Source organism: Vombatus ursinus, unplaced genomic scaffold (genome assembly GCF_900497805.2).
Source record: "Vombatus ursinus unplaced genomic scaffold, bare-nosed wombat genome assembly UNPS02014779.1, whole genome shotgun sequence".
In the NCBI taxonomy this organism is placed as follows: domain Eukaryota; kingdom Metazoa; phylum Chordata; class Mammalia; order Diprotodontia; family Vombatidae; genus Vombatus; species Vombatus ursinus.
Genome location: NW_020954557.1, coordinates 46,377,616 through 46,392,028, shown reverse-complemented (window position 1 = coordinate 46,392,028; position 14,413 = coordinate 46,377,616). Strand labels below are relative to the sequence as shown.

Sequence of the window (14,413 nt, the reverse complement as noted above, 5' to 3'; positions counted from 1 at the left end):
TCCTATGAATTTATTGGATGAAACAGTTGTAAAAAAAATAAAAATTTATTTAAGATAAAAAAGATTTCTAGATCATGAAAAAAAGCAGCAAGACTTGAACTCAGGTCTTCCTGACTCCAGGGCCAACTCTATTCACTATATCAAGCTACCTCTTACTTCCTTGTTTACATGCTGACATGATCCCCCAAATACTAATGCCTCTTCTCCCAAATCTAACTACTCTGTGTGTATTTGTATTTATTAATTTTACATTTGTGCTACACGTATTTGTTTTTTAATAGTATTTTATTTTTTCCCCACTTACATGTCAAGAAAATTTTTTAAATTCATTTTTACAAAATTTTGAGTTCAAATTTTTCTCTCTCCCTACCCCCTTCTGAAATGGTAGACAGTTTGATACAGTTTATATATGTAAAAATATTTCCATAGTAGTCACAGTTGTGAAAGAAAAAACATTTAAAAAACCATCAGAAAAAATAACGTAAGAGAAAAAAATAAATGCTTCGATCTGCATTCAGAGTCCATCAGTTCTTTATCTGGTTATGGACAGCATTTTCCTTTGTGAATCCTTTATACTTATCTTGGATCTTTGTGTTGCTGAGAATAATTGAGTCATTCATAGTTGATCATCACACAGTGTTGCTGATACTGTGTATAGTGTTTTCCTGGTTCTGTTCATTTCACTTTGCATAAATTCATACAAGTCTTTCTAGGATTTTTAAAATTTTTTTAACATATTTATTTTTTTATTAATAAATTTATTTATTTTTAGTTTTCAACATTTACTTCCACAAGATTTTGAGTTCCAAATTTTTAGCCCATCTCACCCTTCCCCCCACCCCAAGATGGCATGCATTCTGAATACCCCTTCCCCTAGTTTGCCTTCCCTTCTACCTGTCCCCCCGTTCTCTTATCCCCTTCCCCTTCTATTTTCCTGTAAGGCAGGATAGATTTCTGTACCCCATTTCCTGTATTTCTTATTTCCCAGTTGCATGTGAAAACATTTTTTTTAAACATGTGTTTTCAAAACTTTGGGTTCCAAATTTTCTCACTTCCTCCCTCCCCACCCACCCTCATTGAAAAGGCAAGCAACTCAATACAGGTTATACATGTGCAGTTATGCAAAACACTTCCATAGTAGACATGCTGTGAAAAACTAACTCTATTTCCCTTAATCCTATCCTGCCCGCCCCCATTTATTCTATTCTTTCTTTTGACCGTGTCCCTCCTCAGAAGTATTTGCTTCTAATTACCCCCTTTCCCAATCTGCCCTCCTCTCTATCATCCCCCTACTCTCCTGTCCCCTTTCCCCCCTATTTTCCTGTAGGGTAAGACAGATTTACATACCCAATTGAGTGTGTATGTTATTCCCTCTTAAGTCAAATCCTATGAGAATAAGATTCACTCATTCCCTCTCACCTTCCCCCATTTCCCCTCCACTGTAACAGCCTTTTCTGTTTTTTTTTGTGAGATAATTTACCCTGTTCTACCTCTCCCTTTCTCTTTCTCCTAGTATAGTCCTCTCTCACCCCTTAATTTTATTCTCCAGATATGACCCCTTCATCTTCAACTCACCCTGTGCCCTCTATCTATCTATCTATCTATCTATCTACACCTACACATAATTTTTTTGCTCCAACTACCCTAATACTGACAAAGGTCTCATGAGTTAGAAATATCATCTTTCCATGCAGGAATGTAAACAGTTCAACCTTAATAAGTCTCTTATGATTTCTCTTTCCTGTTTACCTCTTCATGTTCCACTTGAGTCTTGTATTTGAAAGTCAAATTTTCTATTCAGCTCTGGTCTTTTCATCAAGAATGCTTGAAAGTCCGCTATTTCACTGAATGACCATTTTTTCCCCTGCAGGATTATACTCAGTTTTGCTGGGTAGGTGATTCTTGGTTGTAATCCTATCTCCTTTGCCCTCTGGAATATTATATTCCATACCCTGCGGTCCCTTAATGTAGAAGCTGCTAAATCTTGTGTTATCCTGATTGTGTTTCCACAATACTTGAATTGTTTCTCTCTGGCTGCTTGCAATAGTTTCTCCTTGACCTGGGAACTCTGGAATTTGGCTACAATATTCCTAGGAGTTTTCCTTTGGGGATCTCTTTCAGGAGGTGGTTGGTGGATTCTTTCAATTTCTATTTTGCCCTCTGGTTCTAAAATATCAGGGCAGTTTTCCTTGATCATTTCTTCAAAGATGATGTCTAGGCTCTTTTTTTGATCATGGCTTTCAGATAGTCCAATAATTTTTAAAGTCTCTCTCCTGGATCTATTTTCCAGGTCAGTTGTTTTTCCAATGAGATGTTTCACATTGTTTTCTAATTTTTCATTCTTTTGAATTTGTTTTACACTGTCTTGATTTCTCATAAAGTCACTAGCTTCCAATTGTTCTATTCTAATTTTTAAGGAAGTATTTTCTTCAGTAATCTTTTGGACTTCCTCTTCCATTTGGCTAATTTTGCTTTTTAGGGCATTCTTCTCCTCATTGGCTTTTTGGACCTCTTTTGCCATTTGGGTTAGGCTATTTTTTAAGGTATTATTTTCTTCAGTATTTTTTTGTGTCTCCTTTCGCAAGCTGTTGACTTGTTTTTCATGATTTTCTTGCATTACTCTCATTTCTCTTCCCAGTTTTTCCTCTACTTCTCTTACTTGCTTCTCAAAATCCCTCTTGAGCTCTTCCAAGGCCCGAGACTGATTCATATTTTTCTTGGAGACTTAGGATGTAGGAGCTTTGACTTTGTTGTCTTCTTCTGGTTGTATGTTTTGATCTTCTTTTTCACCAAAGTAAGATAATATAGTCTGACTCTTTTTGCGCTGCTTACTCATGATCCCAGCCAATTACTTGAGCTTTAAACTCTTTGTTAAGGTAAGAATGTGCTTCCAATATGGAGAGTATACTGTCCCAAGCTTCAAGGGTTTGTACAGCTGTTTTCAGAGATATTTCCAGGGATCTGTAAATTTTCAGTTCTTCCAGGGTGGTATGATAAGGGGCGAGGTGTTTCCTCTCCACAGCCACAACAAGCTCCACCACGCCAGCACTCCTCCTCGCCCCAGGACCCCCCCTCAGAACTGTGACCCAGATCTAAACACTGGTAAAGCAAGAGATTCCTGCCTCAGCTCTGGCAAAGAGATCCCTGCAATCCCCCTCTGATCAGCCACTTGATTCCCCCTCAGTCTATGGGCGGGAAGCTCAGGAGGCAGCCGCTGCCCCAGATGCCCCGCTTGGGACTTGTGACTGAGACCTAGCTCCTGTCTCACTGTAGTCACAGACTTTTCTCACTGACATTCTAAGTTGTCTTTGGTGTTCATGGGTTGAGAAGTCTGGAAACTGCCACAGCTGCCCTCGATTCAGGCCTCTGAGGCCTGCTCTAGGTTTGCTGCGGCCTACGCGCCCATGCCACACTGTGCTCCTCTCCCAGTCTGGTGCGATAAACCTTCCCAATTAACCATCCAGGTTGTCTTAGGCTGGAAATTTGTTTCACTCTGTCTTTTTGTGGGTTCTGCTGCTTTAGAATTTGTTTAGAGCCATTTTTTAACAGGTATTGGAGGAGTTTAGGGGAGAGCTCAAGCAAGTCACTGCTTTCACTCCGCCATCTTGGCTCCACCCCTCCTAGGATTTTCTAAAAACTGCCTATTTATCATTTCTTGTTGGACAATAGTATTCCATTACATTTGTATAATCACAGTTTGTTCAGCCATTCCCTAATTAATGGGCATTCCCTCACTTTCCAATATTTTGCCACCACAACAAGGGTAACAAAAAAAATTTTTGTATATATAGGTCCTTTTCCCTTTTTTATGATTTCTTGGGACACAGACCTAGTGGTAAGTGGTATTGCTGGATCAAAGGGTATGCACAGTTGTGCTACATGTATTTGTGTATGTGCTTTTGGTCTCACCTCTTAGAATATAAGCCTTTTGGAAATAGAAATTGTTTCTTTTATTTTGTATTTGTATCCCTGGCACCTATTACCATGCCAAGCACACAATAGATGCTTAAAATGCTTGTTAATGATTGATTGATGTTGATCATATGTATCTGAACTTCAGACTTTTCTTTAAAAATATTTTATCCCTTCTCCCCACTTTTGCCAGCGTTCCTGAAGTTCTGCCAAGATTTTTTTGAATTTTAGAGATAGGTTTTGATTCTGTTTATTCCCTAAAGTAAGTCAAGGCTCATGAAACTTTGACCTCTCAAGAAAAAATCTTTCAGTGACTCTGGCCCTAAAGTGCATAAAACTCAAACTCAGAGAGACCAGCAAGAAACTAAAGGCATTAATGAAGGGGAGAAAAGATGGATTGATGAAGTTAACACTGTAATGAGAAGCCTTGGGTTCTTAGTCCCAGTTCCTCCACTAGTTGACATTTCTGAGAATCTTCTCTACGAAGGAAGCCCATAGTCAGGATTATTCTGCTAAACCTGGAACATCTGGTCTACCTTGATCAGAAATACCCATTTATCAGCCTTGCTGGAGGGAATGTGGTATAATGAATAGAGCACTAGTCTTGGGGGCAAGACAACTTGGTCAAACCTGTCTCTGACACTTAATCGCTGTGTGGCACAGGATAAGTCACTTAACATAGCTGAACCTCAGTTGCCTCATCTGTAAAATGAGGCGGTTGGCCTGGAAGGCCTCTTCAAGCTCTAAATTTATGAGCCTGATTGATTCCATAAGCAGTGAAACCCATGCAAGGCAATCAATCAATCAATCAATAAACATTTATTAAGTACCTACTATGTGCCGATCATGGTGCTAAGCACTGTGGGTACCAAAAGAAGAAAAAGACAGTCCTAGACCTCTAGGAGATTACATTCTAATAGGACTACCATCCCATAGTCTTGTTTGGAATCTGTTGGATTTAACCTATAATCAAGCAGCATGCTATAATGGGAGGAAGCACTGGTCTTGGAATCAGAAGATCTGGGTTTGAATCCTACTTCTGCCTCTTATTAGTCATATGACCTTGGACAATTTACTTCAATTGTTTCCTTATGTCAGGGGAAAATTATATTTTCACTACCTACTTCATAGAGTTTCTGTGAAGAAAATGCTTCTTTAAAAAAAAGTAAGCTATTAATGTGGACAGCTAGGTGGCATTGCAGATAAAGTGCAGGCCCAGGAGTCAAGAGGACCTGAGTTCAAACACTTACTAGCTGTGTGACCCTGGGCAACTCACTTAACTTTGTTTGCCTCAGTTTCTTCATCTGTCAAATGAGCTAGAGAAGGAAATGACATCTGTGTCAAAGAACCCCAAATGGGGTTACAGAGTCAGACATAACTGAAACAACTGAACAAAGCTATTAATATTACCATCATTGGTAAATGCACACCTAGAGAGTTGAGGAGAGAAATGCAGAACAGCATTATGGGAATGAGCGGTTGGTGTGTTGAATCACTAAAAAATGTTATTTTTTAAGGGAGGATTGAGGGGAAGTAGGGAATGGTCACTGGTCTAGGTGATCTCTATGTTCCATAGGACTTTTTCCTAGAGCAGACTCTCAAGTGTTTTTTCCCCTTTAGTTTTAATTTGAAATAGATCATAATCTTTTATTCATTCTCTCCTCAAATGAATGAAAATCTAATAAGGGTTACTTCTGGATTTTACCCAGATATTCTTGAATCTTTAAAAGGACTGCATCCCTGTCACAGGCACCTTTCCTTGGTTGTCATTTAACTCCATTAAGGCCAGGAACACCCAGCCATAGAGCCCTTGCCTTTGGGGAAGTCCATTTTTGCTATACTTTCTGCATGGCCCTGGCTCAGTATTTGGGGAGTGGGGGAAAGGGGTAGTTGAGTGGTTTTGGTATTTAAGTAAATACTCATTTGATTTGTGTATTTTGTTATTTAAGACCATAATTTCTCCTCATAGCTTAATTTCTGTAGACTAGTTAATAGTCCTTTAAACCAGATATTCACTTGAAATTTATTAAGGGAGTCACCTAAATCATCTTTTAGCCAAGCTATGTTTTATTTCCTCATAATTCAGTCCCTTTGGTCCATTTGTTCAGCTCTGAGTTTTCCAGACCAGCATACAAGGATTAGGACATTCTCCAGGGATTAACTAAAGTTATTTTGACCACACTTGGAATTGCTTAAAATTCAATGATGATCTTACATTCCAACCTGAAATCACGTCTTTTGTTTATTCATTTGTTTTTGTTTTTGGCTTTTTGACCCTGGCCCAAACACCTCTCTTCACTTTTAAGACAAAGCCAAGAGGCGCTAGGCAAGATTAGACTTCTTATAGCTATATTAAGAAGATTCCACATAGTTCTATAAGAGTTCTTAAACTTCAAATAATTCCCCCAAATCAATATTTTGATGACTGGAGTGTAAATGAATCAGAAACATGAAATAAATTTTATCCTCAATTACAGAGAGCTTTGAAAATGAATAGAATGATCATGGACTTTATTTGTAGGAAGAGAGTAGCTGGAGGCATGAGACAATCCCCAAATAGAGAGGATCACAACCCTCTCTTTTAATTATGGGGTATGACACCTTTATATCTAGAGCCCCTAGTCATGATTTTTTGAGCATCTTCCTGGAGCGTTAAAAGTATTCATCTTTTTAACAAGTCTGTTAATGAGCTGTTGTTGCTTCTTTAAATAGTGGGAATCCCCTAAAAGGTATTAGCAAAAATTTTCCATTCAAGCTCTGTATGAAAAATGTCATTCATTATGCCTCATTTGTGAGATGTACATTGCAGTAGCTCATGGTGCTATCACCTGAGGCCAAGAGAATGAAGATCCCAAAAGGAGTCACTAGTATAAGATCTCTCCCTGCCTTTTCCTCCTTAAAGTTGAAGAAGCTGATGCTCAGAAGGGGAAGTAAATTGCCCAGTGTCACACAGGTAGTGGATTATTAGAATACTCAAGTCTCCACCTCTGAGCACCATGCATCTTCCATTATACTTTGTTGCCACCCAGTGAACAATGAAAATTCTGTAGGTTGCTATTGATGGGAGTGGGAAGGATGGTGGCAGGGGGGGCGCGGTTTCCTGGCCCTGGTGGGAGTGGGGTGGGGAGGAAAGGAAGAGTAGCGAGGCAAAGAAATAATTTTTGGTTTAGGGATGGATTGCTTGGTGGAAAAGGGCACTGACTCTTGAGCCAGAGGACCTGGGTCTGACCTAGGACTTTTAACACCTGTATGACCAATGGTAAGTCATTTCAACTGCAGGGTTATGACCTCCTCCTCTGAAACATGAGAGAGTTGGACAAAATAGCCACTGAAGCCCATTCTACCTCTAGGGCCTGGAATGTATGATCCTTCATTGCAGTATCAGTTGATATCAATACAGTGCTTTGCTAGGGTAAAAGAACCTCTTAGGCCTTTATGATAAAGCAGTTTGATTGTCAAGACAATAATTTATTAAAATATATATATATATTCCTACTTATTTTCTTAAATATTTCCCAATTATATTTAAAAAAAATTTAATGCTCACTTAAAAAATTTTTAAGATCCAAATTCTCTTCCACCCTCCAGCCCCTTGAGAAGGCAAATAATGTGATATCAATTATACATGTGAAGTCATGCAAAACATATTTCCATATTAGCCATGTTACGAAAGAAAACACCACCAAAGAATCCCCAAGAAAAATAAAGTGAAAAAGTATGCTTCAATCTGCACTCAGAGTTCAAAACAATCATTTTTTTAAAGGGTCACTTCATCTCTTTTGAACTCAGTTTTCTGTTTTTTAAGATGAGAGAAGCTGAACTAGAAAAATTCCTAAAGTCTCTTCTAGCTTTAATATTCCATTATTCTAACTTAGAGATGCAGAGAGTGGAGGTGTCTATTTGGAGAATTCCAAAGTACTCAGGGTACTTATGAAAGAGGAAAAGGATAGAAGAACTATTGGGACCACCACCCCTTTGAAAGTTGTATGATGGGGATTGATAAGGAAAGAATCCTCAGAATCAAAATTTAATACACTAATAGATTTAATAACTTTGTATTGTTGTTGAGTTATTTCCAACTCTTCCTGACCCTTTTTGGCATTTTCTTGGCAAAGATACTGTAGTGGTTTGCCATTTTCTTCTCCAGCTCATTTTGCAGATGAGGAACTGAAGCAAACAGGGTTAAGTGATTTGCCCATGGTCACACAGCTGGTAAGTGTCTGAGGATGGATTTGAACTCAGGAAGAAGAATCTTCCTGACTTCAGACCCAGCGCTCTTTCCACTAGTCCACCTAGCTGCTCAGTGATTTATATCTTAGAAGTCATTTAATCCAACCCTAATATTTGCAATGAGGAAACCAAGTCCCAGAGATGTTAAATAACTTTCCCCAAGGTCAGACAGGTAATAAATAGTGGGAGAAAGATTCAGACTCCATCCTTCTGATTTCAAACTGAGCAAGTTTTATCACAGTGCCTTTGTGTTTCTACAGGATGTGACTCTAAAAGGGCCTCTCTTATATAGACAAAAAAGTAGATGTCTCTGTAGCATGACCTGAGGGGCCCTGGAAATCTCAGCTACCAAAGAATGTTTCTTACCTGGTACATTGCTTGAAATTTCCATTATTAAGGTCCTTTGGATTAAGCTATTATGTCTCCAGAAAAATCCTGTTCTAATGTTACTACGTTGTAGGAATAATATGATGGGTGGATTGGCTATACCAATCTGATGTTGATGAGGTCACCATGGTCCAGTGTCTTGGCTACAGATTTGTCAATTTAGAAACTTAATTTTATAAATTCACTTAGGGGGATCAGGCTCTAGGGAATTAAGTTACACTTATCAAAATCACCAGACTTATAAACCAGAATACAAAAATATTAAATTACAATATAACATATACCTGGCCCAAGAACCAGGACTGGTTATCTCTGCAGGGCAATCCTTTTCTTGTGAATAAATCCACTCAGAAGCCATATTATAGACTAGGGAAGAAAATATAATATTTTAAACAAATTAGCCTGATGAATTTCCCTCCTCTGTTCTAGAGATATTTCTGTCTAAAGGATCAAGATGAAAGATTTATCTAGAACCAGAGCCTCTCTCCCCTAGTGTTATATTTCTGACAAATTCTAACTCTGGTTATCCTTTCCTGCACTCCATGCAAACCACCACCCTTATCTCTACAACATCACCCTCAATTTCCACAAGCTTTCATGATAATGAGCTTTCAAATTATCTGTACTGGTTACCCATTGCTTTATATTGACCACTTCCTGATAACATAGAGTAAGGCATCTCGGTCTCATCAGGAACTGGAAATGTTCCTCAGGATTCTGCCCTGGTCCCTTTTCTCTTCTTCCTCTATACTACATCACTTGGCGATTTCATTGGCTCCCATGGATTCAATCTCATCTCTATGCTGATGATTTTTAGATCTACTTATCCAGCCTTAACCTCTTTGATGAGTATCTGGTATCTCTGGTATCTCATTTCCAGCTGCCTTTCAGACATCTCAGACTGGCTGTCTAGTAGACATCTTAAACTCAACATGTCCAAAATAGAACTTACTATCTTTCCCCCTAAACCCTCCCTCCCCCCTACCATCCCTATTTCTACCTACCATCCTCCCAGTTCACAACCTAGGAGTCATCCTGGACCATTACTGTCTCTTACTCCTCACATCCAATCTGTTACCAAGGCCTTTTGATTTCACGTTTGCAACGTCTCTCGAATACACCACCGTCTGTCTTCTGACACTGCCACTCTTCTGGTGCAGGCCCTCATCGCTTCATGCCTATATTATCGTAATAGCCTACTGGTGGATTTCCCTATCTCATCTCTTTACTCCAATCCATCCTCTATTCAGTCACTAAAGTGATTTTCCTTAAGGATAGGTCCTATTAAGCCACCCCCTCCTCACCCCTACTCCCTGTAAATGCCAGTGATTCTCTATTGCCTCCAGGATAAAATACAAAATGCTCTATTTGGCATTCAAAGACCTTTATGGCCTAGCCCCCTCCTACCTTTTCAGTCTTCTTATTCCTTACTCCCCACCACATACTCTTTGATCCAGTGACACTGGCCTCCTGCTGTTCCTCAAACAAAACACTCCATCTCTCATGTCCAGGCATTTTCTCTGACTGTTCCCCATGCCTGGAATGCTCTTCCTCTTCTACCCTGACTACTCACTTCCTTCCCTTCCTTTGAACTTTCCAACTAAAATCTCATCTTTTCCTGAAAACCTTCCCCATACCTTCTTAATTATAATGCCTTCCCTCTATCAATTATTTACTATTTATCCAGTACATCCCTTGCTTTTTATCTATTTATTTTCATGTTGCCTCACCCATTAGATTGTAAGCTCTTGAGTGCGTAGACTGTGTTTTGCTTCTTTGTATCTCCAACACTGGGCACAGTGTCTGACACATAGTAGGTGCCTAATAAATGTTTATTGATTGATCAGTTGATTCTTTTTTTTTTTGCAAATTTATTCCTCTTAAATATATAATAAAATTATCATGTAAATTTTTTTCCCTTTTTCCCTTCCCCCTGCCCTAGAGATGGCTACCATTAGACACAAATACATACATATGAATTGTATATATGTATATAAATCTGGTAAAATCATTCTATATAGACTTCTATTTATCAGTTCTTTCTTTGTATGCAGATAGTTTCTTCCTCCTTAGTAGTTTATTTGGATTGGTTCATTCTTACATCTTACAGTCCCTCTTCCCCACATACTTTGTCATCTAATGACACTGGCTTCCACGATGTTTCTCAAACAAGACACTCCATTTCCTGATTGGGCATTTTTCCTGGCTGCCCTCCATGTCTTGAATGCTCTCCTTCCCCATCTCTTGTCTCATCTCTTGCTTCCTTGCCTTTATTCAAGTCCTAGCTAAAATCCCACCTTCTAGAGGGAGCCTTTCCCAACTCTCTTTAAGGTTAGTGTCAATGTTTTCCAGTTGATCATGTATGTTGCTTGTTTGTACATGGTTATTTGTATATTGTTTCCCTCATTAGACTGTGAACCCCCTTGCCAGCAGGGGTTGTCTTTTACCTTCCCTTATACCTCCGCATTCAGCATAGTGCCTGGCATACAGCTGTTGTTGTTCACTTGTGTCAGTCCTGTCTGACTCTTCATGACTCCATTTTTGGGTTTTCTTCGCGAGAATACTTGGAGTAGTTTGCCTTCTCCAGCTCATTTTTACGGATGAGGCAAACAAGGTTAAGTGACTGGCACAGTAGGTATTTAATAAATATCTATTGACTGACTTGACTTTAGGCCCATGATACTCTACTTTCTGATATTGTCAACCATTATTACAAATTACTTTTTTCAATAAACCACCTGTGACCTAGCACAGAGTTCAGTCTTGAGAGAATGGAAATTGGGATTGGTAAATTTTGGTGAGATACCACAAGGGGAGATCCAGGGAAGCCATGGGACAGCGTGAAGAACCTGGGAATCTAGTGTTGGGAAAGAAGGTACTGAAGGTGGAGAAGAGGAAAAAGGTGGGGAAAGGACATTAAAAGGGGAAATGGCTACCAGAGACAAACTTCATATCTCAGGGGTTTTAAACATCTGTTTGTTTGCTCTCAGTTTTTAGGGGTTATCTTCTCCGCAAAAGCAATACAGGATCCCAAATCCTCCTTGGCTATGCAGAAGGTAGAGAACCCACAAGCACTTGCTTTGCTGTGACTGGAAACCCTCATGGAAGCTGGTGAGTCTTAGTCCTTGAGTGTGACAGTGCCTAAGCATGGTCACCTCTCATCCAATCAATACTTGACTGGAGTACTGATTCTTTCCCCAATCTGGATAGTCAGATGATTTACCTATTTTTTTTTTTAAATGTTGTTATTTATAATCCAAGGAGTGTGTGCTTGTAATCCTTGCTTCTGGGCGGAGCTAAGTCTGATGGAATGCTTGAGCTTGGAAATTTTGAGCTACAGTGGGGCTAACATTCAGAGTGAATACACTGAGTCTCGCACCAGAAAAAGGGAAGTAGGATGGGAGGGAGGGAGAAAGAGAGAGAAGGAGGGAGAAAGGGAAGGAAAGAGAAGGAAAGAAGGAAAGGGGCAAGGAAGGAAGGAAAGAAGGAAGGAGAAAGAAGAAAGGAAGGAAGGAGAAGGAAGGGAGGGAGGAAGGAAAAAAGGAGGAAGGAAGGAAAGAAGAGAGAGAGGGAGAAAGGAAGGAAGCAGGCAAGGAAGGAAACATTAAGTGCCTACTGTGTTTCTGATACTGTGCTAAGTGCTTTACAAATAATATCTCATTTGACCCTCATTATCTCTATTTTACAATTGACAGTCAGAGGTTAAGTAACTTGTCCAGGATCACACAACTAGGACACATCAAATTTGAACTCAGGTTTTCCTGACTCTAGGCCCAGAGCTCTATCCATTGTGCCATCTCACTGCCCTTATGGAGGGCCAATCTGGCCCAGTTCAGAAACCGAGGAGATTTAAGCTCCTGTGCTAATTAGCAGTGAAGGCAGGCCTATGAGCAACCATAGAACTTCCAGCCTAAGAGAGATGAGGACCCAGTCAAAAAAAATTATTAAAATATTTTGGTTTGAGCTGGCAGTTAGTTCCCAAACCATACCCAGACAAAGCCCACTGTAAAATATGTTCCCTAAAAACAGTTTATGTATTGTTAAAAAAAAAAAAGAATGCTCTGTCCTTTAACTCTGTTACTGATATTGCTTGTTTTGTTTGACCTAAGTTTTGCTCCCTCTCAGTGCTGACTTTATTTATGCTGTTGTAGTCATTGTTTGTATAGATCTTTTGGTTTTTCTTTCTTCACATCTTCCCAAATTTCTTTGAATTCTTCTTATTTGATTCTTTATGATACAATAATATTCCATCACACACATATACCATAGTTTGCTTTTTGTTGTTGTTCAATTGTTTTTAAGTCGTGTCCAACTCTCCTTGACACCATTTAGGGTTTTCTTGGTAGAGATACTTGAAATAGTTTGCCATTTCCTTCTGCAGCTCATTTTACAAACGAGGAAACTGAGGCAAACAGGGTTAAGTGACTTGCCCAGGGTTAAGTATCTAAGGCCAAATTTAGACTCAGGAAAATGAGTCTTCCTGACGCCGGGTCTGGCGCTCTATCCGCTGTGCCAACAAGTTGCCCAGTATATTACTCATAATACTCTACAATTATTTACTGCTTAAGGTGCCTTTAAGGAATTTTTAGCATGAACTTCTTGGATCACCTTCAAGAACCCCCGAGGGATCCACACTAAATTGGAACACCTGCTCTACATGGACCTAACTCCATCAATCGTTATCTCAGTAATTTAACCAATTTTCAATTAGCGTTTATTGAGCACCTACTAGATTAGAGGATTTCTAAGTTCACTTTAAGCTCTTACTCTACAATCCTGTGATCTACTTTTAGTGGAATGATGACTTCATCCTAAGGTTACCATTTTTTTTTCCTCTTTAAATAACCAGTTCTTTGTTGGCTAGTCATCTATAAGAAAACAAATTGGGTTCTCAGGTACTTTTTTTAACGGAAAAGTATGTAAAAGTTGTTATGAAAGTTCAGATGTATTTTGGGTAGCTGGGAAAGCTGTATAGACATCAGTGGATCTATGTTCTCACTGATTTGGATACTCTCTTCGTGGCTGTAGATCATACTCTATCCTCAACTGCTATGTTGTTATGATTGCCTTTTCCCTCCCTATTAAAGTGTCTATAGTGTATTTACCCACCGAATGTGCTGGAAGGTGCGCTCTGACCTTTTAAAAATATTTTGTGGATATCAGTGCAGTACTCAGACTGTCCATCTGTTATCCTCCTATTTTACTGATTGGCCTGCTTCCTTTAATTTTCATACACATATGCCACTTTTCATGTTCAACTCACTTAAACTCCTTAAACCTCACTACGCTTCTTGCTGTTGCCCTTCCAATCATCTGCAGTTTTTATTTTTCTGCTATCATGGTGTTTCATGATTTATAACCATAATGTATTACCAGAATATTGCTGCTTAAAATATGAGCTTAGCATCAGGCAACAGCTTGGAATCATTGAAAATGCTAGGCAGTTTCCAGAAAACACAATCCAGCCTGGTCTTTTTCACTCTGGTCCCAGAACATCAACCATTTGTAGAAAATGTCCAAGACTAGCTCAATGGACATCCCTCCAACTGCACCTCACAATCTGGGCTATATGCATTCTTTCTCTTTTAGTCTTTTTTTCTTTTCTCCCATTGTTTTATTCTGAGCTTAAATATAAGATGAGCACTTCCATTAATCACAGTAGAACAGAAAGAGAGGTTTGCACAGGAAACTGAGAACCTCTATGATATGTAACTTGCCTTTCTTTTTAAGTGTATAAGAAACAGAATACATTACTTTCAAAGCTGTCCTGCTTGTCTGTGATTCCTTCTGGTCATCCTCTGTTCTCTTCTGTACATTTCAAAAACCTGTTTCAATGACTCTCTCTCTCTCTCTCTCTCTCTCTCTCTCTCTCTCTCTCTCTCTC

General features: G+C 39.2%; 1 protein-coding gene across 1 annotated transcript in view; it reads left to right on the top strand.

The window, feature by feature from the left end:
* Window positions 1-14,413, top strand: part of MYO3B (myosin IIIB) — a 628,721-nt gene that overhangs the window by 402,730 nt on the left and 211,578 nt on the right. The window contains exon 29 of the mRNA XM_027865702.1: window positions 11,520-11,640. Within this exon, the coding sequence (XP_027721503.1) occupies window positions 11,520-11,640 (121 nt within the window). The remainder of the gene's footprint in view (window positions 1-11,519; window positions 11,641-14,413) is intronic.